This window comes from Saccoglossus kowalevskii, chromosome 15 (assembly GCF_978046115.1).
Source record: "Saccoglossus kowalevskii chromosome 15, keSacKowa6.1, whole genome shotgun sequence".
In the NCBI taxonomy this organism is placed as follows: Eukaryota; Metazoa; Hemichordata; class Enteropneusta; family Harrimaniidae; genus Saccoglossus; species Saccoglossus kowalevskii.
In genome coordinates this window covers 19009371-19036134 of record NC_140655.1, presented here as the reverse complement: position 1 = coordinate 19036134, position 26764 = coordinate 19009371, and the positions used below count along the sequence as shown (strand labels likewise).

The window sequence follows — 26764 nt, the reverse complement described above, 5'->3', positions numbered from 1 at the left end:
ATCATTTCATTCCATATATATATATATAGTACATGTATACCGTACATACATGTCAATCAAAAACTAAATACAAATTTGTATAATGATCCATGTTTTATTTTAAAACAAAATAAAAAAATATTTACACTAAGGACCAGCCTCTTTCTAATCTCATCAGCCTCTTGATGTAAAGAGTGAGTTGATATAAAAATATAAAATAAAGTTAATTTAAAAATGGAATGTATAATTGTAAAACAAGAATAAGGTCACACAACCTTTGTAAAAGAAGTATTCCAAATATATTACTGCAATATTAAATTTAGCTGACTTCAAACTGAAGCACTTTACCGGTATACACAAACCTGATGGTGTTCTCTTTTTCACATCGATACAGTGTTTGCTGTATTAGCATATCTCTAATACACACACATGTAAATCAAAAATTGCATTTATTAGAATGCTGGGTCATTAACCTTTTCACCACCAGACATTCTTGCCCACATTTTGCGGCACCTTTTCTGTCCATTCTTCAATATTTCTGGAAATGAACCCTAATTTTGTAGCCAACAAGCAACATTTGAGTGAATTTTCAGTTTTCACTCAAAGAAATTGGCTATTTTTGTCCCAATCTTCTGAAGGAAAGTGCAGACAGTAAACAGGACTGTTTTGTGAATTTGTGATGAAAAAAACAGGGAACTGGTGGTGAAAAGGTTAAAATATGACTTCAAACACACACTTCTATGGACATACTATTACGGTAATACCATATTTGCTCTATCATATGAGCTTAGGAACATAATTAAGTACTGAGAAACAAATATAAACTCATAGTTGCTGTCAACATAGAAAGTAAAGTAAAGTAAGCAGATAACACCAAATAAAGTGCAAGGTAAATACTACATCAAATCAGAGTAAACATGTACTGCATGCGTGACTCAAACCAGTGCTCGTGTACGACACCTAATTGCCTAGCTTCACGCCACTGCATGTCTTCCCCTCAGCCACCGGGCATCCCCAAAAAAGGATGCTTTATAACCAAGCTTATTACTGTTATTAAGCATCCTTAATGGCACGGGTCGCGTGGATGGGTTTCATGATCTCAGCACGTATTCGGTGTTATTTGCTTAGATACGTAATTAATTGTTCCATATATAATACATGCAATTTTTGGTTTATATTTGCTTCCAATAGAGCAAATATGGTATGGTAAAACAATTCTTCAGCAGCAAGATTATTAGTGTGTCCTACTAAGCAGTGAGACTACTTGAACTAGCCATGATGGGTCGCTTTGTGATACTGGACAGAGAACCCATACTGTCAGAGCTAGACCCAGGATGTGGTTGTAAACGGAAGAAATCATCAGTAGCGAATATCTGTATTCCTTCGTCTGCCATATTCCAAGCATCACGATCTGCGGCATTGTCACGTATGTACACCAGGATATCTTGTAAACTCATTTCCTTAGCACGAATGCTGTAGGCAAATTAAAACAAACCACTTAAAGAAGACTGAAAATAATAACTACCAGTACATAACAACCAAATTTTACTAATGTATATGCATTAATTATTCATTGGGTTTTTAAATTTCGCCAATAAGTACATTATCGTAATAGTCTCACTATACTCAGATAGGTAATTAGTAGATTATGGTTTGTAGATTACTGTGGAATACTTTATTTTTTCGCTGGAATTAATTTTTGCTGAAAAGGCGTTTTGTATGGAATTTATTTTCACTGATTTTTGATGAGTTTAATGTGAAATATAGAAAAAAAAAAGTATATTTGCTGGATTTTATTTTCACGGAATCATCCCTTCAGCGAAAACAGCGAAAATAAAGTTTTCTACAGTATTATGGATATGTATACTTACGCAAGACTTGGTTCTTCTACTGTTGATAAGACAATCTTTGCCACTACTTTCTGTAATATTGGGTCTGATGTCTTTGCAAACTGAGACAGGGAATCTTTCAGATTCTCTTTAGCCAACAATTGGCTACATGTCTGTGAATAAGGAAACAATATGCAGATAAGCTGATAGCTTCACTTCAAATATGCATAGATTGCAGTTATATTCAAACTAAAATTAGAACACAGATCATGTTTATCAGAATCATTTCTTTGAATAAAGTTGATACAAAGACCGTATTGCCCTATTAAAAGCACATTTTCAATAGATGTGCTCATACACCTAAATTGGTATTTATTGTATGCCGGATCATTAAAATATGACTATTTTATTTTTTTATTTATTTTTTGCTACAACTCCAATACCAGTATTTACATAAGTGTATGGGCTACTAACAGAGAAAATACTGCATCATTTGAATGAATTGGAGGAACTTGTCATTTATGATGACTTATCAGAAACAATGTTACTGCTTTGACTGCATAGCCATTTATTCTGCATACATCCATTTCTTAGTCAATGTTCAGTAATCCTAACAATTCATATTTGACTTACATCAGTGTTTTCAGCATAGTACAACAATATCTTGCCAGCAAGTAGATATATACCTTCATCCAGTGTTGATGTTGCTAAGCCAAGTAAAATATCCAACATGTTATCCTGGTAACAAAAGGAAACACATATTACTATGTACATACTTAGAAAAATGAAGACTACTGTAGATGTATTGATTACAAAAGGAAACACATATATTACTATGTACATACCGGTACTTAGAAAATGAAGGCTACTGTAGGTGTATTAATTACTTATTCACAGGGTTTTAATTTTCCTATTTTCGCTATAAAATCCGCTAAATTAAATCTACGTGTAAAATAATAAAACTCATTGTTTCTATGACAAATTCTTTGAAATTAAAACACAGTGAATATGCTCAAAACATCAACATAGTGAAATTAAATGTCAGTGAAAATAAATGGTTTTACAGTATCAAATAGCTTTGATTTCGAAATGTTTTTTTACTTTAATATAACCACATGAAGACTGTTATCGTAATATTGTTTTAGACACAATTGCATGGGCAAAGTGACCCTACACAAGACTAATGTCACATAAAAAGTAATGTGAAAACTTAAAGTTGAGTAGCCCCCATATTGTTGAAATTGGTAGTGTATTAGACCTGTAGAATTAATGACGCACAATATTATGGGAAATGACAAATAAAATTATCAGTGACAGGCAGTCAGAGATATGTTTAGCCTCTCAAGATGGTGACGTATCTGACATTTTGCCAGGGCACCCAGTAAGATATTCCCTGAGGTTCACAAATCCCTGAGGATTTCGATAAATGGCACCCTCTGGAGACCTGGCACAACACCTAGACCATCACTTTTTCACTTGCAATTGATTTAATGTAAAATATCAGTATATAGTGTGTATGCAATGCTCCCAGTGTCCACATTTTGGCAAAGGCTATTACAAATTGGCACTAATGACAGGAGATGTTTTATCAAAAATAAAAAAACAGAGAAAAAAGATTGATAGTTACAGCTATTGTCACTTTCAAAGCAACACACTGTCTATTATTGTGTGGTATTTGTGCAAGAACTGAATGTGCATTTCTTTAAAAAAAAAAATTTGGATACTGAATATTTACATTGGATTACATTATTTCACTTGCCTGGAAGAATATGACATCAGCACATTCAATAGCTATCAATTCCAAAGTTTGTAATGCCAGTCGTTGAGTTTCATTATCTTTACTCTTACACAGTTCAATCAATGCTATTGCTGTGAACAAAACAAGTACATGTACAATAGGTATCAATTTTAACATCTGTAATGCCAGTTGTTGAGTCTCATTATCTTCACTCATGCCAGAACATCATCTGATTCACACATTTTTGCTTAAGCCAACCATCCATGACCATCCCTGCGAACGCGTGCATGATTGTTTTTAGGAAAAGCTGTATTTGATCACAGTTAAATTGAATGATATGATTGGGTGCACCAAGGGATTGGATCCACCAATCAGTGTTCCTGTAACAGCAACCTGCACCAATTTCAAATTCGTACCAATAGATTTTGCTGTCTTATATCACTTCATAGCTTAACAGACAAATCATGTGACTTCATATTCCATTCACCATGGAAACGCACCAAAGCATGCACAGCTGTGTTTCATTTGGTCGACAGTAAATACAGGTTTATAGTGTACTGTAAAATGACTAATATTCACTAGGTTTAAATTTCACTGATTTAGCATTTCAGGCATATTCAGTGGGTTTTAAATTCACGGTTTTATCATTAAGATAATGTGTTCTATGCTTAATTTTACATATTCACTGGGTTTTAATTTAGCACATTTTCCAGTCAGCGAAATAAGCTAAATTAAAACCCAGTGAATAATTAATCCTTTTACAGTAAATTCTGCCATTGAAGGTATAATGGTGAGGCAATGCCTGAACACACCTTGGCTGGCAAAGATGAAGCCAGGATTGAACACTAATTCTAAGAAGAAGTAATTCATAAATATAATTTACCTGGTGTATTCATATGAGACATTTGGGCTCTGATGTCAGCGTTGAATGCCAATTCTAAGAAAACGCCAGCAATAATTCTCTGTGTAGCGACAGATCCATTTTTAGCAGCGTGTGCGATATCATCCATTCCTCGATCTGATACAATATGTGGTTTGTTATCTTCGGAATCAGACACAATGTAAGACAACGCTGTGGCTGCTTCCTGTACAATCCGCTGATCGTTGGAATGAAGCAACGTAGTCAGAGTCGATACACCACCCATCTCAACAAACTGGTCCTAAAATTCACATCAAATAGATAATAAACACTGAATCTAGGAAGCACTTCTGTTGATATGAATGCAATGATTATTACCATGTAGATGTTGATGAGCAGGGAAATATGACAGACATGTTTTTCATAATTGCTATAAACCCCTGTTCAAACTGGCTATACAGCTTGAACATTGCACAGAGGCATTGTACACTTGGCTTCTGTGGATCCTTCAGATAATGCTGAATTACATTTAAATGTGACTACAATAAAGCATGTATGTAATAATTTCTCCATGTTTCCTTTAATAGTCGATAAACAAATTGGAATTCAAAACTTATTTGCTTTAGTTTGGGGGTGGGGGGCATTTGACCTCAAAAAGTTTCCATCCTACAAAAACGATTTTCTTTTTTAATGAAGTCAAAAAAATCTTGGAGTATTTGTACCGGTAGTTTTGTTTTTTTTCTAGTCTGTGATTATCAATATTTATCAATTAAGTTTCAGTGGGGGGCTGGGGGGTTGAGAAAAAACTAAAGGAATTATTAGTTTTTTATCCTACATTGAACTTTTGATGTTGTCCCTAAGAAAAGCAATGTAGTAGTCGCCACCATGGCTACAATTATAATTTTAAGTTTCAGAAGCCCAGGAATACATGCATTCATGCATACTGTACTTCTATGAATCATCTTGTTACAGTTGTATACACTAGGCCAGAGTAATGGTTATTATAATACAAACCTGTATAGCTGGTACTGTCAACAGTTCAGCAATGGCCTCTGCTGCGTATTCTTGGGTTGCTTCATCTGGTGACAAGCCAAGCGAGATCAATACTTCCAGACTACACAAGGTATAAAAAAATGGAGGTGTGGTTTATTACATGGAATACAAACCTAGCATTAAAATCACACTACCATAATCGCAGTTTGTATTAAAAAGAAATTGTGAAAACACAATTTTGCGGAATTCAAACAATTGGCATCATAGAACAGCAGAAAACTTTCACTGCTAAAAATTTTGTATTTTCCCCTGACTCACGAAATTCATGAAAATTCAACTCCTGAATTTAAAGAGCTTTACAGTAGATATCCTGCCCTTGTTTTCCTGCCTATTTTATTTCAAGAGAACTAAAGGGTCTTATTCCCTTACAAACATATTTACTGTACAATGTAACTAATCCTGAAAAACAAACAAAGCCTCCTAACTCACCGGTAGTGTTAATTTATGATGCCTGTTCAAACTTCATATTGGGTAGCTAATTTCTCATTACTTATCCACAACCTCAAATATTTGCAAAGTGGTAATAGTATAACATAGCATATTCTAAGCATCAACAGAGGGATAATATAAATACAACTATGAATTTCTAACCTGTTTTGAAAAGACTGATGAGAATCACTTACCCGCCTTCTGTAACAATCCTGAATTTACTGTCATCACCAGTAGTGGCTAAGCTGGCAAGTTCAAACGCAGCATTGCGTTGTTCTTTAATTCTAGAAAGAAATATGAAACATATTGAATTGTTTTTTTGGGGAGGGGGGGGGGCTATATAAATACATCCTAATGCTGTTGGTAAAGGTTAGGGCATCTATTTGAAATGTTAATGTAAATTTTTGATCTATGCCCGATGAAAATTTTTGTATTCACATTTTCCCTAATTTCTGTTTAAATTATGCAATTTTCAAAACCCTAAAGTTTCATGTACAAGCCAGTTTCTAAATATAGAACTTATTACGATGTTACCTTTCCCCAAAAAATTGATTTCTACATCAAATTGCTACGTATTAATATTAATACCTTGCATAATCACAAAATGCTATCTCGGTACTTTGTGGAGGCAGTTCACCACTATCATTGAGGCAGTCGGAACTATATATATTTTATGCAGTCACTCATTTAAAATTACCTGCTGTGCTAACTTTTCCTTTTTGGTTCATTAGTTGTCCTTAGATGAATTCTAATGTGTTCAAAATCAGTGGTCAAATTTCATTTTCGAATTATGTGTGTGTAAGTGAACACATGTGGATTCACAAAAAACGTTTTGAATTACTTGCAGCCAGCAGTAATTGATATTCTGGACAATAGTGAATGACTGAATATTCCCCAAACTTGTCAATAGTTGTCAATATACCGGTAATATCAAATACTGTATGGGGGGATAATTTGCTGGGTTTAATTTTAGTGGATTTGATGTTGCAGAGATATTCAGCAGATTCACAAGAAATTCACTGGTCTATGAAGGAAACAATGTGCTACATTGCTAAACTTTGTATGTTCAATGAGTTTTAATTTTATAGCGCATTTAGCTATCAGGGAAACTGGTAAATGATCTGGTACGCATGTCTGTGAAAGAAAACGCGTTAAAAAGGTGTTTTTTTTTAAAGAAAAGCACGTTAACGCGCGTTACGCGTTTAGGGTTACCATTTCAGTCAAAATGGACAAAAAGGTGTTTTTTCCATTACTGCCAATGTGATAAGGGTGGTTATTTTTTAAATGAGATTATCGTTTTTTTTATTGCTTTAACGAGGAAAACGTCTGGCCCCCTGGTTAACGACCATCGATCATGACATATGACCAACCCTTGCTTACACTGAAGGGTTAGAAAGCTCAAATATCGTGAGATTAGGCACGAGTTCAAGATGTGTGATCTTTTAGCTTTCTAACAGTGAAAAGGGTACGAAATTTAGACCTTTTAAAATGTGTGTAGGATCATTTTGAAAACCCCTTTCACAGATGGGTTCCAGGTATTTCCACAAGTTGGACCCCCAGGGAAAATAGAACCCAGCTAATAAGCAAGCCTGATACACAATAGTACAAAACACCCAAACAAACAAAGTGCAACTTTACGAGATGATTGAAAATACACTTACTTTCCAGATTTTGCCGATGCAATGACTTTCTCAATATCTCTCGTCAACACTAGATACTTCTCCAGAATGTCACCAGTATTGAAGCGGAAATTATGCAACAACATCCAAGACAAGATGTTGGAAATGAACACAAAGATGAAATGCATGGCAAAAAAAACAAATGAATAAACAACTTGATGAGAACAGCCACCAGTAAACTCCCAGTCAGCACAACCATGGGTCTGTAATGTGAGACGAGAAAGAATTAAATTAGATGGGTTGAAGACATTGATAAAACACCCTGACATAGGGTCAAGTTTCTTTCCAAATTGATGCATGTGCATATATTTATTTTTATTTTAAATTTGTGATTTTTATTTGATTTTTTTTCCTGAAAATTGAACTTTTCTTTTTAGTCCTAAAATGGGAAGAAATGAATGATTCTGGTTGCACACACAAAAAAAAACGTCTCACCAACCCATTTTTGGAAAAGAATTTGATCAAAGACATTTTTTATTTCAGCATGTACTGATAACCATTTGGTTGTTTTCTTTTCAAAGTGAAATGCGAAATGACAGAAAATGTTTGATTGATTGTATGAGGTCATCACAATGATGATGCAAAGTATATAAAAAGGAGAATGACAGTACAGCAGAAAATATCACTGTTCCTTAGAATTAATATTTCCTAATTTATATATTTACTTACAAAGTACATAGCACATATTAGATTTATGATGTTCGATTTCAAGGTCTAATTATGGAGATATTCTGATATAATTTGTGGAAGTTTCACAGTGACAAGTAATAGGTTCTTTTGTTGCTACAATGAAGGCTAACATTGATGATTCCCCAATGGAAGCAGGAGAGGGGAGATTTAATAGAATGCAAGGCAGTTTTCTGCTGCTTCAAAGGCATTGTACCATCTAACAAAATATTTCCATTTATATTCTATACTTCACAAAAAAATTTTTGGACAAAATATTTCAGAATTTCAAACAAATAGATTTTTCTATGGTCAAAATAAGTAATATTTTAATGATTTAGAATTTTGCAAGTGCATTTTTTGGTTCCAACAAAGCAAAAACAGTAGTTTATAACATAGAAACATACCAATATCTGGAAGAGTATATTTATTGCCAGTCCCAATGACACACCAAATATTACTAGTGAAAATATACCATATATTATCATGTATCTCTTGTGCCTGTGAAAAAGTAATATAAATTTAGTTACTTTAGAATTCATTCTACACAGCATGTACTTTATCAGTGCGACTGGAAAACATCTTGATTTCAATAACACTATATGATAAGTGCAAAATATTCAATGTTTCATCATTTGTTGATTAGTGTAAAATGACTAATTTTCACTGGGTTACCATTTCAGGCATATTCAGTGGGTTTTAAATTCACGGTTTTATCATTTAGACAATGTGTTTTAAGCTAAATTTTACATATTCACTGGGTTTTAATTTAGCGCATTTTCCAGTCAGCGAAATAAGCAAAATTAAAACCCAGTGAATAATTAACCCCTTTACAGTACCATATTGGAATGATAGTCATTGAATTGATTGCTAAAATCAATGATCTACACAGTTCTGTAAGCATGTTGTTGTTTTTGATGCTGCTGTCTACAGAGGACACAACTGAAGGGAATAGTAAGTACTTCAAATTTGAAAAAACAAATTTCACATAAATCAGCACTTATTGAATTTGAAAGAATCATATTGCTATTAACTGATAGAAACAATGTATTTCTAAGGATGCAATAAATTTATTATTATTGATAGAAATCAAAGACATTAATAATCTACAAATAATACTTACCAGAAGCCAGATGCACCCACAAATCCAATGATGTGAGAATAAGAAGGGCACTGGGTACTACTGTATATAAAGAATACAAGTAGCCATATACCAGCATACCAATACACAGTTAGAAATGATAACAATGCAGCTAGGAAGTGTGCATACATCATACCCTACAACAAATACATGAATGTATTTAATTATTATTACATGTATACATCTGTCACCGTAACGCCGTAAGTTACAGCGTGCCATAATTTTGCGGTATTCCACTGGGTATTTTCATCCTACCATATAAGAAAATGTAAATTCCACATATGGAATGATTACGCGCGTAAGCATCCTCTAATAATAAACACAAACATGGCTGCCATCAGGGTTTGACCTGACTCCACACAAAGAAGTTTGTTCTAAACATTTTGAATTTTGGCATTCCCATGATGTATCCTTGGAAGGAAAAGTTTTATAATAAGGTTATTACGAGAATACCTCAAAGTATGCACTCAGACAGTACGCTGCGCATCGACTTCCACTGGGCGTCGGTCGATACTCCATCTGTATACTTTGGTATTCTCGTAATAACCTCATATTATACAAGAGAAGACTGTCATTAACCCTCTGAGTGACAAAGTCAACATTTGTCATCATTCACAAAATAGTTCTATATACCATCTGTGCATATTAATTGAGTAATTTGCATACCATTAACCATTTGAGCACTAAAGTCAACTTTTGTCACCATTCACAAAATAGTTCCATATATCGTATGTGCATATTAATTAGGTAATTTACATATCATTAACCTTTGAGCACCAAAGTCAACTTTTGTCATCATTCACAAAATAGTTCTATATACAATATGTGCATATTAATTAGGTAATTTGCATATCATTAACCCTCTGAGTGACAAAGTCAACTTTTGTCACCATTCAGAAATTAAAATAAAAATTATTCGCAACTGTTTTCATATTATTTTCCATATTTCTTTCAAAAATGTTATATCATGTACCTGTAGCTGGTAAAAAAAATACCTGAAAATAGGCATATATAGTATTGTACTAAAGTTTTGGCAGGAAAAATTATTGTTTGAGTACAGGTTATCTATTCAGAATTAAGTGTTGGAATTAAACTCATTAGGTGATTTTTCATTCAACGCCTGCCGCAAAAATCAAACGATTTGATTTCCAACTCAAATTTGTTTTCATAGCTAAAAGTTGAAATGCCAATGTGTACAGCACATTATTAAGCGTGGAAATATTCCCCAAAATACATTCAGCTTTGTCAAATCCCACGCGATGTTTGACGCCACTACGGTGATATGACCTTTGTTTGTCCTGTTTTTACATTCGATTTTACGCATAACGTGGGTTCTCGCAGAGAAAATGGTCTATTTATAAAAATACTATATTTTACCTTGAAATCTACTAACATGTGTTCTCTCCACTTTAACTTTCCAACTTCTTTTTCCAGGGCATATTTGACATCAACGCTATATCCTGATCCCATATCCAGATTAAATCCAAGATTGGACTGAATATCCATGAAAGACTAATGGAAATAATGACTATTTAGAACATGTTCTCTTCAAAACAATGCTGAATATTCTGGCATCCAGTATGAAAAGTTTAGAAAACAGAGTTGGCAAAAGTTACAAAAAAGGGTATAGGGTTGGAACTTATATTTCAAGGTACAGGTTTACCGTACACAATGAAATTCCCTGTTGCAACGGATGGCATACTTAGATTTTGAACTGATACCTGAATATTAAAGCTTCAGATTTGTGAAATTGTTAGTGTAAACCAACACATGTAGAAAGGAATACACTTTATAGCTGGCTTAACATTACTAGTACATTATACCAGTCTAGTTGAATCACCTTAATTTTGGGGATTTCCAACTTTTAATTGATTCTGAAAATTAGGCAGTCTTTACATTTTTTCAAATTTGTGTAGCTCTAGGCCAGACTTTTTTTATTCCTTGTTTCTCTGGTTTTTATAAGGCAATTTTTTTGAGAAGGGGGAAAAAATAAAATTAATTCTTTTTTTCCATTAGATTTGTGTGATTCTCAAAGAATTGTAAGTGAGATCATTGATCGGCGAGAAGAAATGAAATAAAATTTTATTCCATGTATGTATAACCTTGTTTCTCATCTGCGCCGAGACTTCGGGACTTTGATCATGATACTCCCACGAAAATGCAACTTGGATTTGTTATGCGGCGGGCGGTAAAAAAAAGGAGATAAAAATAATATGTTTTTAGCATTTTTTTGCGCTTACAAGTCGGCAGGCGTGGGAAATTACGCTGAAATAAAATTATATTTTTATTTCATTTTCGGCTCTTGTTCATTCGGCGGGTTCGTAAAAAAAGGGATAATAAAAGTCTGGCCCTACTTGTAAAATAGCTCTGATTTTCAAGTTTTGACAATGTGGGAGTTTAATTGTTGTATGGGAGTTGATGAAAACATAATCTATAAATTCCAAAACTGTTCAAGAGAAGACATGAAAAAATAAATGTCTTACCTCACTTCGTTTCGCCATTGGAACCATTTTAATGATGCAATTTTCAAATATTTTATAGTCTTCAACTGTGTATGCATCTCTGAGATACTGCCCCTTGAAGCGAAGTCTGAACTGATGATCACCTCTGCCTAATTCATACAGTACATGCAACATCTGAGCTCTAATACGAGCTATTGTGTCTGTCGCTTTACATTGCAACACAAATGTCTTGAACTGAAACAAAAAATAATTTATTTAGAAACTACAATGTCTTTCAGTCAGAGACATTAACAAAAATATTTCATAGAACTTTTATAACTGGCTTCACAATTCAATTAGATACAGTGTCACAGCATTTTGACTCACTTTTAACAAATCCTGAATGACTGTTATTTACTTTGCATGTGTACTATGATTTCTAATTTAATATGTTTTGATAATTTTAATTGGTATATATATTTAATAGTATATGCATGTACACTCACAAAAGTACCCATAAAATATCAGTAAGAGAATGAAAAACCTTGACAAAAGAAAACATTTTTCCTTTGCCATAATGATGCATTTTTCATATCCCTGTAACTTAAATTTTAAGGTTTTTTTTTTTTTAAATATTTTATTCACATTTTCCTGTATACCATGGAGTTCATACATCATTCCCTGACTGATATGCCTATGTTGTGCAGTGTACTTGTCAATTGTTTTTTTGTTCTTGTGGATAGTTTTGTCAATTGTTGTCAGTAAATAGCTATTTTATTCCCACTTTGCATCCAGTACCAGTACTAGCATAAATGACGGACTTAAGCAGAAGAGTGTAATGTTTATTTTGTTCATTAATGTTGTGTGGTGACTAACTTTGGGGTCTACCTGTGATTCCCAAGTCCCATGTGGACTATGTCCAAGCCTGTTTACTTACTTGTTAGTGACTGAAAATATGACCAAGAAAACATGAGGTTAGTAAAAAAGAAAGCTAAAGGTCTATTGGTCGTGTCAAGTGCAGCAGAACCACAACCAATCTGTCAGCCATTGTCCACAGCAGCAATATGATTTCAGTAGACACATCAAAAATGTATTAAAATGAACACAATTATCCCTGCCAGCTATCAAATCTTTCATCGCCATGAGTGATGTAACTGGTGTTTCCATCAATTTGCTTCTATTCTCACTATCCTTAAAACTCTAAAGTGAATGCTGTCAAATTCGCGAGGGTGTGTTTTTATATACAGTGATGAAAAAATAGCTACAATCAATGACCAGCCAATGGGGATGAGGGACTACATTTCAAAATAACATTTTATCTATATAGTGTATATATAATAATAATCTATGTGTGTGAAAACAATACTGTTTCAATTATGTTATAAATATTTATAAATACTGCAAGTCAGGGGAAATAGTTAAATGTATTATCACTGACAAAAATGACGGCAGGACTCCAGAAGACGTACCTACACTTTATGCAATTTTTTTTTAATTATGCTAATTTATTCATGACGTAGCAGTTTCTGTGCTCATGAATATTCATTAATTTGTGGGTCAATACATTTTAAAAGGGGCGATATATTATTTTTGGGGGAAGAGTTAGAAAGGGGGATCAGTAATCCTTAGGGGGTCAATACAAAAGAAGGGACCCATTTGGAGAGCAGCCATGCTCCTCGTGTCTGTTGTTGCACGTGACCTACAGCTGTCAACTGTGTTCGTTCTTCGTCGACTTCGACTGGCTTCCATGTGAGGTAGTATTCTTGTGTTCTGTTTTTCTGACTTGAGTTTTTGAATCCGCTGTTTATGTTTTTAACGTCTTTCATGTCTTTTGTAGGAGTGTCCAATCCGTGATTCGAACTTGCGATCTTTGAGTTCCCAGCGCACTGTCTTGTCCACTGTACCACGAGTGTCTTCACACAAATAATAGGATTTAAGTCCTATTCATAGGAGCACTGTCTTCACTAGCATTCAAAAATCTAACTAAACATACTGGATTCGAACCAGCGATCGCTCACATTGCTGACATAGTACAAATCAACTGAGCTATGTGGGTAGTCATGCAAATTGAATAATTTGTTGTCATATTTAGCTTTATTGCCAAATAGTGTTTGCGAGAAAAAGATGGGCAGGCAAGGGAATTGAACCCGGCTCCTCCTGATCACTATGTAGAGAACTGACCCACAAGACCACGATGGATTGACTGGTTGTGTTTGCAATTGATAAGAGTATATAGTGTGTATATATATAGAAATACAACATATTTCTATTATTGAGTTACAATTGTCCAAAAAATTGGTAATTTTGTGTTTTTACTTGTGTAAACTATATACATGGCATAACCCGTTAGTGTACATTTTGCCAATTGGGTGTTTGCCATTTGCGTTGCCCATACCTGACCCGACCCTAACCCTAATGCCAAGATACGTTCCTGTTAATAATTCCGTTGCCCATACCTGACCCGACCCTAAACCTAATGCCAAGACACGTTCCTGTTTATATTTGCTCAATAATGATACTCTGTTGTGCACTGTCTGCGGGTAAGTTGCATTGATGTCAACTGATTAAACAAGTCGCGTTTAAGTAATTTCCACTATTAACAAGTGGTTAAATTGTGACAATAAATGTGTGGACAAATATTTGAGATTAATTTTGGTGTAGACAACTCGTTTAATTATTACACCATTACAAGTTGTTAAATTGAGAGAATAAATTTCTCAACAAATATTTAATACTTATTTTGGTGTAAACAACTCGCGTTTGATTAATTCCCACAAATACAAGTTGTTAAATTGAGACAATAAGTGTGCGGACAAATATTTAATACTTATTTTGGTGTAGACAGCTCTTGTTTGATTAATTCCCACAATTACAAGTTGTTAAATTGAGAGAATAAGTGTGCGGACAAATATATTAGACTTATTTTGGTGTAGACAGCTCTCGTTTAATTATTTTACACCATTACAAGTTGTTAAATTGAGAGAATAAATGTATGGACTAATATTTGAGTCTTATTTTGGTGTAAACAACTCGCGTTTGATTAATTCCCACAAATACAAGTTGTTAAATTGAGAGAATAAGTGTGCGGACAAATATTTAATACTTATTTTGGTGTAGACAGCTCTTGTTTGATTAATTCCCACAATTCCAAGTTGTTAAATTGAGAGAATAAGTGTGCGGACAAATATTTTAGACTTATTTTGGTGTAGACAGCTCTCGTTTAATTATTTTACACCATTACAAGTTGTTAAATTGAGAGAATAAATGTGCGGACAAATATTTTAGACTTATTTTGGTGTAGACAGCTCTCGTTTAATTATTTTACACCATTACAAGTTGTTAAATTGAGAGAATAAATGTATGGACTAATATTTGAGTCTTATTTTGGTGTAAACAACTCGCGATTGATTAATTCCCACAAATACAAGTTGTTAAATTGAGAGAATAAATGTGTGGACAAATATTTAATACTTATTTTGGTGTTGACAGCTCTCGTTTAATTATTTTACACCATTACAAGTTGTTAAATTGAGAGAATAAATGTGAGGACAAATATTTTACACTTATTTTGGTGTAGACAGCTCTCGTTTAATTATTTTACACCATTACAAGTTGTTAAATTGAGAGAATAAATGTGCGGACAAATATTTTAGACTTATTTTGGTGTAGACAGCTCTCGTTTAATTATTTTACACCATTACAAGTTGTTAAATTGAGGGAATAAATGTGTGGACAAATATTTTAGACTTATTTTGGTGTAGACAGCTCTCGTTTAATTATTTTACACCATTACAAGTTGTTAAATTGAGAGAATAAATGTGTGGACAAATATTTTAGACTTATTTTGGTGTAGACAGCTCTCGTTTAATTATTTTACACCATTACAAGTTGTTAAATTGAGAGAATAAATGTGCGGACAAATATTTTAGACTTATTTTGGTGTAGACAGCTCTCGTTTAATTATTTTACAACATTACAAGTTGTTAAATTGAGAGAATAAATGTATGGACTAATATTTGAGTCTTATTTTGGTGTAAACAACTCGCGTTTGATTAATTCCCACAAATACAAGTTATTAAATTGAGAGAATAAATATTTTTGACTTATTTTGGTGTAGACAGCTCTCATTTAATAATTTTACACCATTACAAGTTGTTAAATTGAGAGAATAAATGTGTGGACAAATATTTTAGACTTATTTTGGTGTAGACAGCTCTCGTTTAATTATTTTACACCATTACAAGTTGTTAAATTGAGAGAATAAATGTGCAGACAAATATTTTGGTGTAGACAACTCTCATTTGATTAATTCCAACAATTACAAGTTCTTAAATTGACAGAATGAATGTATGGACAAATATTGACCATTATATTTGTGAGTAAATACCTGTTGTTTAATTATTTTCCACCTCTACAAGGTTGTTAAATTGAGAGAATAAATGTGTGGATAAATATTTGATACATATTTAGGTGTAAGAACTCGTGTTTGACCAACTAACACCATTGCAAGTTGTTAAAATAATGAAATAAATATACTGGTATCATTGGATATTTGATTTAATTGTGAAACTTTCTAACAAAATGTTAACAGCTGGCTTCGAACCCTCAATCAACAATTCCGCAGACACAGTATACATTCCACAACACCACAGAAGATATTCGTCTGTTGCCTGAATTGTTTTCGTAATATAGGGAACGCCATCGACACTTTAACAAAACTTACCTTGACTTGAGTCTTGTTTATCTCTTGTGACTGGAAACTGTTGAACAAATTGCTCGTCGTCCAGTTTAAGACGTAAGTTATTTTATTATTTATTCATTCAGTTTTGTACGGTGGAGTTTTGTGAGGTTTATTATTTTTTCGCGACGTTCTTTGCTTACTTGTTTACAGTTTGAGAGATTTCAGTTTATTTGATTTACGTTTTTACGGTAGCTCTGAGCGGGACTCGAACCCACTGTCTTTTCAAGCTAATTTTGTTTTATTTTGATGGCACGCTTGTGTACCACGCCACGACGTTGGTCGTTAAGTGGTGTTCATTTTTCTAACTACTCCAGTGTTCCGATGAGTTGAACGGAAAAGCCAAAACGATTGCTCGTTTCTGATTGCTTCGGTTCAGGTGAGTGTGTATCTCGTGTGATTCGAACCCATGTCGTTTGTAATGGGCGTTTTTTTATTTCCCATGTTGGCTACGCCGTAATATGCAACCACTTCCCCGTTTTATTGTGATTTTGAGAGTGTTTAATGATGTCTTCCTCGCCCGTCACGCCATGACCCAGTTTCAACCACACGGCCATTTTGCAACAAGTGCGTGACCTTCGGCGTCACCCGACTGACTATATGATCGTTCTGTTCAACTGTTAAGCTCGGATTTATTACCGTTATTATCATTATATTGTCACATGATTTATTTTTCTTAAGTATCTTTATTGTAATTTGTATACTAGTATACCAATTCGTATATACCGAGGAAACGACCCCGATTGAAGGTCATGTATTTTGTGACGTCACCAATTCGTGTGTAGGTACGGCTTCTAGATCCATGCCAAAATGACAGCTGCGTCACTGAAATCAACAACACTTGCAGACCATAAACACTCACATGACTTAAATCACTGGCCGACTTCAATCACTGGCCGAGTTTCGCCCTTGGCCGAGTTCGGCGGACATGCGCCTCCTGTACTAATTGCAGGCTGATCAGACAGAAACATGGTTTAGTAATTTAGGTGTTTCGGAGCGTGGATGATTTCATGACATTACATACATTACATTACGAAAAGTTTCAATTCTATAATTTTGGGCAAGAAAAAGCTCTTTATCGGGACATAGTCGATGTAGGTGTAAATTTCTTCCGTCTATAGTACGTCCATGGTCTATACCGGTACTTCTGTTTTCAGTCAAATTCATTGGATTCAAGTGCATGTGGTCTATTCGTGTGGTCAGTTAAAGTCATAGACGTCTATGATATATATGTGGCGGACCGGTACAATACCTTATGACTTTAATAGCATGGAAGGTGGTGAGGGCGACCGTTCATAACTTCAGCAGCCAACCACACAAATAGATCGTCATTCAGGCTCCTGTCAGTGGCCAGCAAATAAGACTGTTCGAACTCACAGGCTGAATGTATGTATATAACACTACTTACACGATTTATCAGTAATAATTGGTATTGATTGTCATTGTACAATGTCTACAGCTTCATTTATTTTCGTGTGATAGACATACTTACCGGGAAAGCTTTGCTTTCGATGTACAACAACATCATGAAGTCAGGGATTTCTTTGCGTCGCCATTAATAATAAGATGCAAATAATATGTAAGAAGTGATGTCATCGTTGCTATAACAACAATCACAGCTACCTCGAGAGGGCAGATTTTGGCGCAAAGTTTGAACAAAAATCTTGAACCACCACTGTCAGACTACTGTAGCAGTCTAGTCTAAGCACCACTGAAGCAGAAGTTTTGCATTCTAGATCGAGTAAAAAACGACGATTATTATCCCGGTTTTACATTCAAGGTAACTATCAAGTTTTACCAATTCAAAATTGAAATAGTGTTTCACGGAGAACATCCATTCAATATTCTGGTTAATTTATGCGGCAGACGATCGCGATCGACATTTGACGTTTTCAGAAATTTTGTCCAAATTGTTGTATGATTATTCTCAGACGTTTCTTGTCTTAATACTAGTATTCTCAGCAGTTCAAGAAGAAGAATGTCATCATCTAAAACCAAAGGAAAACGTAAATCTGAGGACGAATATGGAATAATTCGACCATATTTCACTGAGAAGGAATGGAATGAAACTTCTGATTATGAGAAAATGAGATTGAGAAATATCAAAGAAAATTATGAAATGATGTTACAAGTTGGTGAGATTCTTTTAATATTAATATTTCAAGGTGGACCACGTTGAAACTCATACCACTATAGTGGGTCGAGAGGTCAAATTAATGAAATTGTATCTTGACCTAGCTATCAATTCTGTTGACTAAAAAATGAATTGTGTGTGAAAGCAATTTTCCATACCTGGTTATACTTTTCAGTATTAATATACAGATCTACACTTGCTCGTATGGTTTCTGCCATATGTCACAATTTGCCAAGATGTGTTCGTGTACAGCTTGAAATCTAGCCATTCGAGTACATGCAAGAATTGGTAAATTCTAGTATAACTGTGGTTTTGTGTTTTTGATTCGGATAGGTGCTTGGCCTCATCTGCTAGTGTACTCGCCAGCATCAATGAACAGGTGGATCCTAAGGCCACTGTGCAATTCTATTCGGAAAGTGGAGAGAGTGTATATTTCTGTATGCCTGCCTGTAAAACTGGCAGAGAAAACAAAATACAGTTCTGATAAAAATTGGCATGGACAAAAAAGCAAATATGAGTAAAAAGCAAATACGCTCCAATTGGCCTTTTTGTTTGAATCTCCAAAAAAATATGATGTACACCTGTAACTCAATATGTGCATGCTCATGATACAAATTCTGAATGAAATCATCTGTTTATCTCTGACCAACTTTTTCTAAACAGGGACTAAAATCAATATTTAATCCAGTCTAGTACACTAAATTCTCATGACAATTCTATTCACAGCAGTCTATCAGGCCAATCAATTTATCTCATAAATGGGCACTCTCTCAACTTTAAAGTCCATGCCCTGGTCTAGGGCAAATGTAGTGTATATATCATGGCAAAAGAAAAATTACATCTCTCGATATTTATAAAATGTTTTGTTTTTTTATTTCAACTCAAGGATTGACTGCTGTAAAACCTGAATTTATGAATGGTCCTAGAGGTAGGAAGCGTAAAGCCAAAGTTGAGAGTGACAGTGAAGATGAAGAATGGGTGCCTGGATTTGACAACAGAAAGACAAAACAAGGTATTGTTAAAATGTTAAAGATGGAAAAAACACTGCATTGACCTAGATAAACGGGGCTTTGAGGAAAAAAACATGCCCAACAATTTTACAAATATCCTACAATCTATCTTGTCCTATATTTTGCCAACTTTAAATGTATGGTAATCAAATTCTATTTCTACAAACTGATACCCCCCAATATCTATATAAATTGAACTGACCATAATCCCAGTAGAATTGAAATATTGAGTAGTTACTGGTGTAGTACAACTGAAAATGTAGTACACCTTTTTTCAGTTAGTTTTGCAGCTCCGTTTAAAATACCAGTGAAGGTGAACAGTTTTCACGAAGATAAGGTAAGCATTTTGTCATCTGAAGTGTCTTTTTATAATTTATTATTTAATTTTGTGTTGAATGATACACAGTACAGAAGTAATATGTAACCATGCGTTGTCTTGCATGACTGTTGATTTTGAAATACTTGCAGGATTATATTATTATATGTAAAATGCTCAAAATTAACCAATTTAGTTTGGTTGACCAGATGAACAATTATTTTCTGAAGTTGGTACTTGTGGTAACTGGGAAGCTTTATATGGAAAATGAAATGGAAAATAATTGAATCATTAATTTTAGGTGGATCAATTGGATTATGCCTTAGTCAATTAATCAGAATTTAGTCTGAATTTCAAGCCCTGGTTATATGTGGCATGACAAGTTTAAAAAAAATGGACTATTTATTACTTTTTTTTATTTATTAATTTTTCTTAATGGAGGGGAAAGGTGCAACTTGACTATTTGCTACATTTATTTTATTTATTTGTTTTATTAATTTAAAAAAAAAAAAATAGGAGTTGCACTTAATCATAATACACTGTTTTGTTTGACTTTTATACCAGATGTGCGCTCAAATGCTGTACTGTACCACTGGCTCAATAATTAATTCAGCCTGGCTTACTTCCCCGTCACCCCCTGAAACTTTATGATACAGAGTGTACTTTGAATGAAATAAACATTATACAAATCCAAATGCAAAATCTGTATGCATTAATATAATGCAAATTATTTTAAGCTACCGATAGTCTAATGGATAACAAAATTAACTAGTCCCAGAATTTGCAGAAAGTGCAAATTTCAAATATGTGTTAGGCCATGCTTCTTCATGCTTCTGTATTTATCTGAAAATAGTTATTGTTATTTTTTCAAATTGACAGGTTTAGCGACAAATTTAACGCACATAACAGTGCAAGTCATTTTAATGGAGCAGCATGCAAATCTAAAAAATTATGCCAAAGATGAACATTCAAAAATCAAGATACTTTTGGTCCCCCCCCCAAATGTATAATGCAAGTTTGTTGTCAGATTAATTAGATGTACCTAATCAAAAAATCAGAATTATGCACTCATGTCGTCAAAGTCAGCAATGCTTTCTACCTGTATTCATTTTGACTGAGGAAATGTCCCAATCTATATTACCGTATATTGCTTTACAGCAAGTCTCAGAAGTATTGTGGCAGCCAATTTGCAAACTCGCTAGCGAGTTGGTTAACTGCTTGGGTTTTGACTAAACAGTTGGCTTTCGAATAGATTTTTTACAGAATAGATTTCACAAACAATGTTGAGTGTCAAACATTGCCCTGGGTGATATTTTGGTTCAAGCCATCTACCAGAATATAACACAATATCCAAAACATCCCCCAGAGAAATCTTTCAAATAATTTTGTTTCAACATTTTCTCTCTTAATATAGAAACCAAAAAGAAGAGACAAGGTTAACAGATATGCAAATAAAAAGAACAAGGAAAAAAAGTCTGTTGTCGTAGCTTCAAAGACTCTGGAAGGTAATGTGTTTATAAAACCTTTATTTGGCATGTCCTAGCTCTTACAGCAACTTGAAGGTAATTAATACATACATCTTCCATGCACTGTAGTACTTTATTTTCACTAGGACTTAAGTATTTGTTATCACTATTTTCGCTGAATAGATGAACCAGTGACAATCAATTTCCCACTCAATTTTTTTTTTTTTTACAGTTTTAGGCCTGGTCCCCTGCTGTAAAGAATATATGTACCGTTCATGAATATTGTGTTGGCAATCAACAGTTACTGTTTATAAATCCTTGAATTTGGATAAGCCTTTAGTAGCAATTGCACTGTAACACATCTTTCATGCACCTATAGATAATAGATGTCAGTTTTTTTGGCAGGTACAAATCTGTAGAACATGCATATTTTTTTGGTAGAGGTACTTGATAACAAAAGCAATGTCATTTCCTAAAAGACCTAATAATTTTTTTTTTAATTCACAGTTTTATTGTTTGAAATTATTAATTATTCTCAGATACAAAAGTTATCAGATACCCAAGAAGACAAGCAGAAAGAAAAAGTTATATGGAGATTGAAGCTCCCGATGATGACCATTTCATTTGTGAGTACTACATTTTATTGCTTTATTTTTAAGGAGTATTGACCTGGATTTTCTCCTAATAAAACAATTGATAAACTAATTATATTTATGCAATACCAGCCAGTTGCATTCAAATGTTACATTAAGCACAATTAAATGAAACCATATATTATAATTAATGTCCAACTAATATTATTTACAGATTGTGAAGATTGTCATGATTTCTTTGAAGGAGATTGCCCAAAACACCCACTGCAAATCATCCAAGACAACCCAATACCTGAGGGATTTAAAGGAAGCCATGCCAGAAAGAGTTTACCAGATCTGTTATCAGTTGGCCAATCTGGAATAAGAACTGCAGGTCTTGGAGTATGGTGTGAACAACCTATACCAAAAGGAGTTAGATTTGGACCTTATAAAGGTGAAATTGTAGATAAGGAAAAAGGATATGACAGTGGTTATGCCTGGCAAGTAAGTGTTAGTACACTACTTTTGATGTAACAAAAGGTGTACTTGTACAAATACATATATCATTCTGTGTCTCTGAAAATATGAATGTAAATTTGTTTTAAAAATTAGTTAAAATTATGAATCTCAATTACTATAACCCATTGACAAAATAGGGCTAAACCTTTGAAAGAAAAGTTGGCATGGTAATGAATTATAGTCATAACAAAAACATTAATCACCAAGACAGAACATTTTTTATTTGAACAATAATATAGTATGAAGAACTGAGAAACTTGTCTATTTGTTTCCAGGTTTCTAAACAAGACAAGAGAAACTACTTTGTTGATGGGAAAGAGGAAACCAAATCAAATTGGATGAGATTCATAAACTGTGCCAGAAATGAAAGTGAACAAAACTTAGTCGCATTCCAGTACCATGGTGAAATATATTACAGAAGTTTTAAAGCTATTTCCAAAGGATGTGAATTGTTGGTCTATTATGGAGAACAATATGCCAAAGAATTAGGAATCCAAATTAAATTTGATGAAATAAAAATGACAGAAGGTAGGTGTATTTTAATTTTAATTATTTCACTGAATACACTTGTACAGAGTGATAGTAAAAAGCAAAAGGTACAAAATCTTGAAAGTTTTGCCTGGTACTGTCATTTGGCCCGAACCACACAACAATCTTAAAAAACAACTATGGGCCTGGTAATCAAGAAACAAATTGTTTTGGATAATTTCAATACAAAAAAACAACAGTTCAAAAAATAAATCATTGCTGCCACTGGGGGCAGTTTTAAGATTTGACAGTGTTCAGGTGATGCAGTATTATGCATTTATATGGAATATTTCAAACAAGCTTTTATTTGTCAAAACTGCATGGTTATTTAGGTTATGCAGTATTTGAAATACAAACTTAAAAGAATTTTAATTGGAAGTGCCTTACTTTGAATGTGCATATCTGATAATGTGCCTTCAACTTTTAAACACTTCCCATATCACATTAGTAGAGTTCACTTACCCAAGTTAAAATGAAAACAAAACTAAATTAATCATAACTTCAAAATGTTCTCATTTATTTGCAGATGGTGAATCCTACATTTGTACCAAGTGTGAGAGAATATTTACAGATCCAAACTATTTGACAAAACATTCAAAATATCAACATAGAAACTATGATTCTGTTAAGAGATATAAATGTGATCAGTGTAAATACTCTACGGATATAAAAGGTAGCATGGAATATCACAAGAGAACTCACACCAATGAAAGACCATATAAATGTGATGTGTGTGGTAAAGCATTCATACAGTCATGTGACCTGAAGAGACATCATAAAATCCATACTGGTGAAAAACCTTACAAATGTACTCAATGTGGAAAAGCATTCAACCGAGCAACTAACATGGACTACCATATGAGAACACACACTAAGGAAAGACCCTATAAATGCCATGTATGTGGACAAGGATTCAGTATGTCAGGTGACCTACAAAAACACCTTCGTATTCACACTGGTGAGAAACCCTATAAATGTGAATATTGTGATAAAAGATTCACTGAGTCAAGTCACCTACAAGTACACCTTCGTATTCACACTGGTGAGAAACCTTATAAATGTGAATATTGTGATAAAAGATTCAGTAGGTCAGGTGAAGCCAAAGTTCATGTCGTCATTCACCACACACATGAATATCCACACAGATGTCAGATTTGTAAACATGGATTTATTACACCAGGTCAACTGAAACAACACATGATTAAACACACTGAAGAGTAACAACAATCACAAATATAATTATGCTGTTTTCAACTTTTCACCAACATAAGTATTTGGTGAAAATCACAAACAAATTTGAAATTTCTGTTTTTGAAGTTGTAGTCTGCAGAAACTGATATGCAAATGAAGGTAAACATAGTTTAAAAATAGCCTTGTACATTTAGTTGGAAGATGACCTTGTGATGATTACCATAGTATGTGCAAACATTAAAAGTCTATTTTTCACAAACATGTTTTGAGGACCTCAATTTTGGGGGATATGTAAATTGATTTATTATAATTATATGAAAAAAAACATGCAAATAAGTCTGTTCTGGTGGTACTCCAAATATGTTTTTTTATTTTTATAGCAACAACCAACTGAATGTAAATGATTATCAACACAATTTTCTGTGAATATAAAAATAAAAATTTTAATATTTGTAAAATATTTGCAGTTTTATTTCCACACAATAGAATAGAATTTTCCCTGAATAAATGAATAAGATCAGGTTAGCCCCTGTTGGACTCCTGTGCAGGAACAAGGGCTTTGGATTCTGTGCGACCTCTGTCATACCTTGTACATGCATGAACCGATTTCCTTCAAGTGATTTCCTTCCATCACAAGTGATGTACTAAGTATTACATGTGTACTTTTTTTTAATTTTTCGTTTCATGCACACTATTTGGATCATTTACGGTCCGTTTTGGTCACAGATGTAACTCATATGGCCGGGTGCTACTAAAAAAATCTTAAATAGGGTGCGTGACTATAAAATGCGTATATTCTCAACACGGATATGGGCAAAGGTAAGTATTTTCAGTACAAATGTGGGCGAAGTAAATTTTCAATACAAATAAGAGTGAAAAACCATTGGAATCATTTTTTAATATTTTTTTTTTTATAACCCTTTATATTATGTTTATTTGTATTTTAGTTTGAATATGTCGATTTTTTTGGTTTTTCTTGCCGTTAATTATAATAAAGTCATAAGCGATGCGGATGTTACTAGCGTAAACAAAGCTCACCGATGAAACATAATTTATTCCACTATCGAAACGCCAAGGAAAGCCCCCGCATTCCAGTTAAAATACTATCCACTATTCACCAGTATACTACTTACATTGGTTTTGAGAATTAAAAACTGATTGAATCCATATTTTTTTTTTAATTATTATTTTGCTAACTTAACTGGTTGAAATCATTTTAACATACCAATGCCACAAATTATAAATAACATTTGTCGCTTTTTTTTTAGTTTGGGTTTACTTAGTACCTGTCGTAAAATCTCACATTTTTTGTTGAGATCAAATGTATTATTACGTGACTGCATATAAAATAAGGCCGAGTCTCGTGCCACGCCCGTGGCAGGAGGCAATATGGCTACTGCCACGGGCGTGGCAGGAGACAATGTGGCTATTGCCACGTCCCGGAAGTAAACGTATCAACGTTCTATGTGTAGTTTCGGTCGTCATATACAGATTTTTCACTTGTTTTACCATCGGTGTTTGAATAAAATACTTTCACAGTGGTGTCGTTGTCAGAAATAATTTCAATTCGCGCATTTTATACGAAAATGCGAAGTCCAACCATTGACGGAAACTTTGTACGCCCTCCGGTGTTGGGAACTTGGAACACTACGTTTACCTAAAGCCAACCTCGGCGTTTATCAATCTAGTAAAACTCGCAAATTACGGCGTCGTTACCGTATTTTTAAAGTTTTAAATAAAATTAATATAGTACCAATAATATATTATTTCCTTTTTTTACAGTCAGAGATATGGTTAATGTTAAATGTAACTAGGAATTACCAACATTCAATAATATGCAACATTTGGTACTTTGAATTATGACGACGAGGCCATCGACTGTACGAATGAAAAGTTATTTTATCCGAATAATAAAACAGGTTTTATAATTGAAAGTGAGCTTATAACAGAGAGCATGAACACACTTGTAGCACGACTAATATCAATAGTATATTCATTGTCATTGCGACCTGTTGTTTTTTTTAGAGAAAAAACCTTGCAACTTAGCATAGTAAATTTCCACAATATTTCCACATTTACTTTTACAACTGACTGTGTGGTACGTTCACACTATTTCCCTGTTAAACAAGTCGTTAATCGACGCAATTACACAATTCAATGTCCCCGCCTAAATGGGAAAATTAAACCAGTGCATGTTAAATTACAAGGCTATGTAATGATTGCTCAATACATGTTCATGCAGGCACTACCTAGTCAGTTCTGAAGTAATTTGATTTACTAGTTTCCAGAGAAACCGAATAACGTATCTCCTCAGGCTGAAGAAAATTATTTTAATAGTGTATTTTCGTTATATAACGACGCCGTGATTTGCGAGTTTTATTAGATTGATAAACTCCAAGGTTGGCTTTAGGTAAACGTAGTGTTCCAAGTTCCCAACACCGGAGGGCGTACAAAGTTTCCGTCAATGGTTGGACTT

The 26764-nt window shown here is 33.8% G+C and overlaps 2 protein-coding genes across 2 annotated transcripts; one reads left to right on the top strand and one right to left on the bottom strand.

The window, feature by feature from the left end:
- Nucleotides 1-74: 74 nt before the first annotated feature.
- LOC100371810 (uncharacterized) lies at nt 75-18116 on the bottom strand. Its single transcript, XM_085490534.1, has 13 exons — nt 18045-18116; nt 11857-12069; nt 10751-10885; nt 9356-9510; nt 8640-8733; nt 7549-7769; nt 6082-6171; nt 5420-5519; nt 4430-4706; nt 3568-3677; nt 2442-2546; nt 1851-1981; nt 75-1452 (listed from the first exon to the last, which is right to left on the bottom strand). The coding sequence occupies exons 1-13, from the start codon at nt 18078-18080 to the stop codon at nt 1227-1229; spliced, it is 1893 nt and encodes a 630-aa protein (XP_085346660.1). The 5' UTR covers nt 18081-18116; the 3' UTR covers nt 75-1226.
- Nucleotides 18117-18224: 108 nt separating this feature from the next.
- On the top strand, nt 18225-24441 carry LOC102801141 (histone-lysine N-methyltransferase PRDM7-like). The gene is made up of 9 exons (XM_085508330.1): nt 18225-18332; nt 18506-18687; nt 19573-19698; nt 19975-20033; nt 21427-21517; nt 22018-22104; nt 22286-22554; nt 22845-23097; nt 23624-24441. The coding sequence occupies exons 2-9, from the start codon at nt 18531-18533 to the stop codon at nt 24316-24318; spliced, it is 1737 nt and encodes a 578-aa protein (XP_085364456.1). The 5' UTR covers nt 18225-18332; nt 18506-18530; the 3' UTR covers nt 24319-24441.
- The last annotated feature ends 2323 nt before the right edge of the window (nt 24442-26764 follow it).

Coding starts and splice junctions, on each gene's coding strand:
- LOC100371810 (XM_085490534.1), bottom strand. CDS start 18,080: ATGATGTTGTTGTACATCGAAAGCAAAGCTTTCCCG. Junction 5,520..6,081: donor AGGATTGTTACAGAAGGCGG/GTAAGTGATTCT, acceptor TACCTTGTGTAG/TCTGGAAGTATTGATCTCGC. Junction 1,453..1,850: donor GTAGAAGAACCAAGTCTTGC/GTAAGTATACAT, acceptor ATTTGCCTACAG/CATTCGTGCTAAGGAAATGA.
- LOC102801141 (XM_085508330.1), top strand. CDS start 18,531: ATGTCATCATCTAAAACCAAAGGAAAACGTAAATCTGAGGACGAATAT. Junction 18,688..19,572: donor TGAAATGATGTTACAAGTTG/GTGAGATTCTTT, acceptor TTTCAACTCAAG/GATTGACTGCTGTAAAACCT. Junction 21,518..22,017: donor AGCTTCAAAGACTCTGGAAG/GTAATGTGTTTA, acceptor AATTATTCTCAG/ATACAAAAGTTATCAGATAC.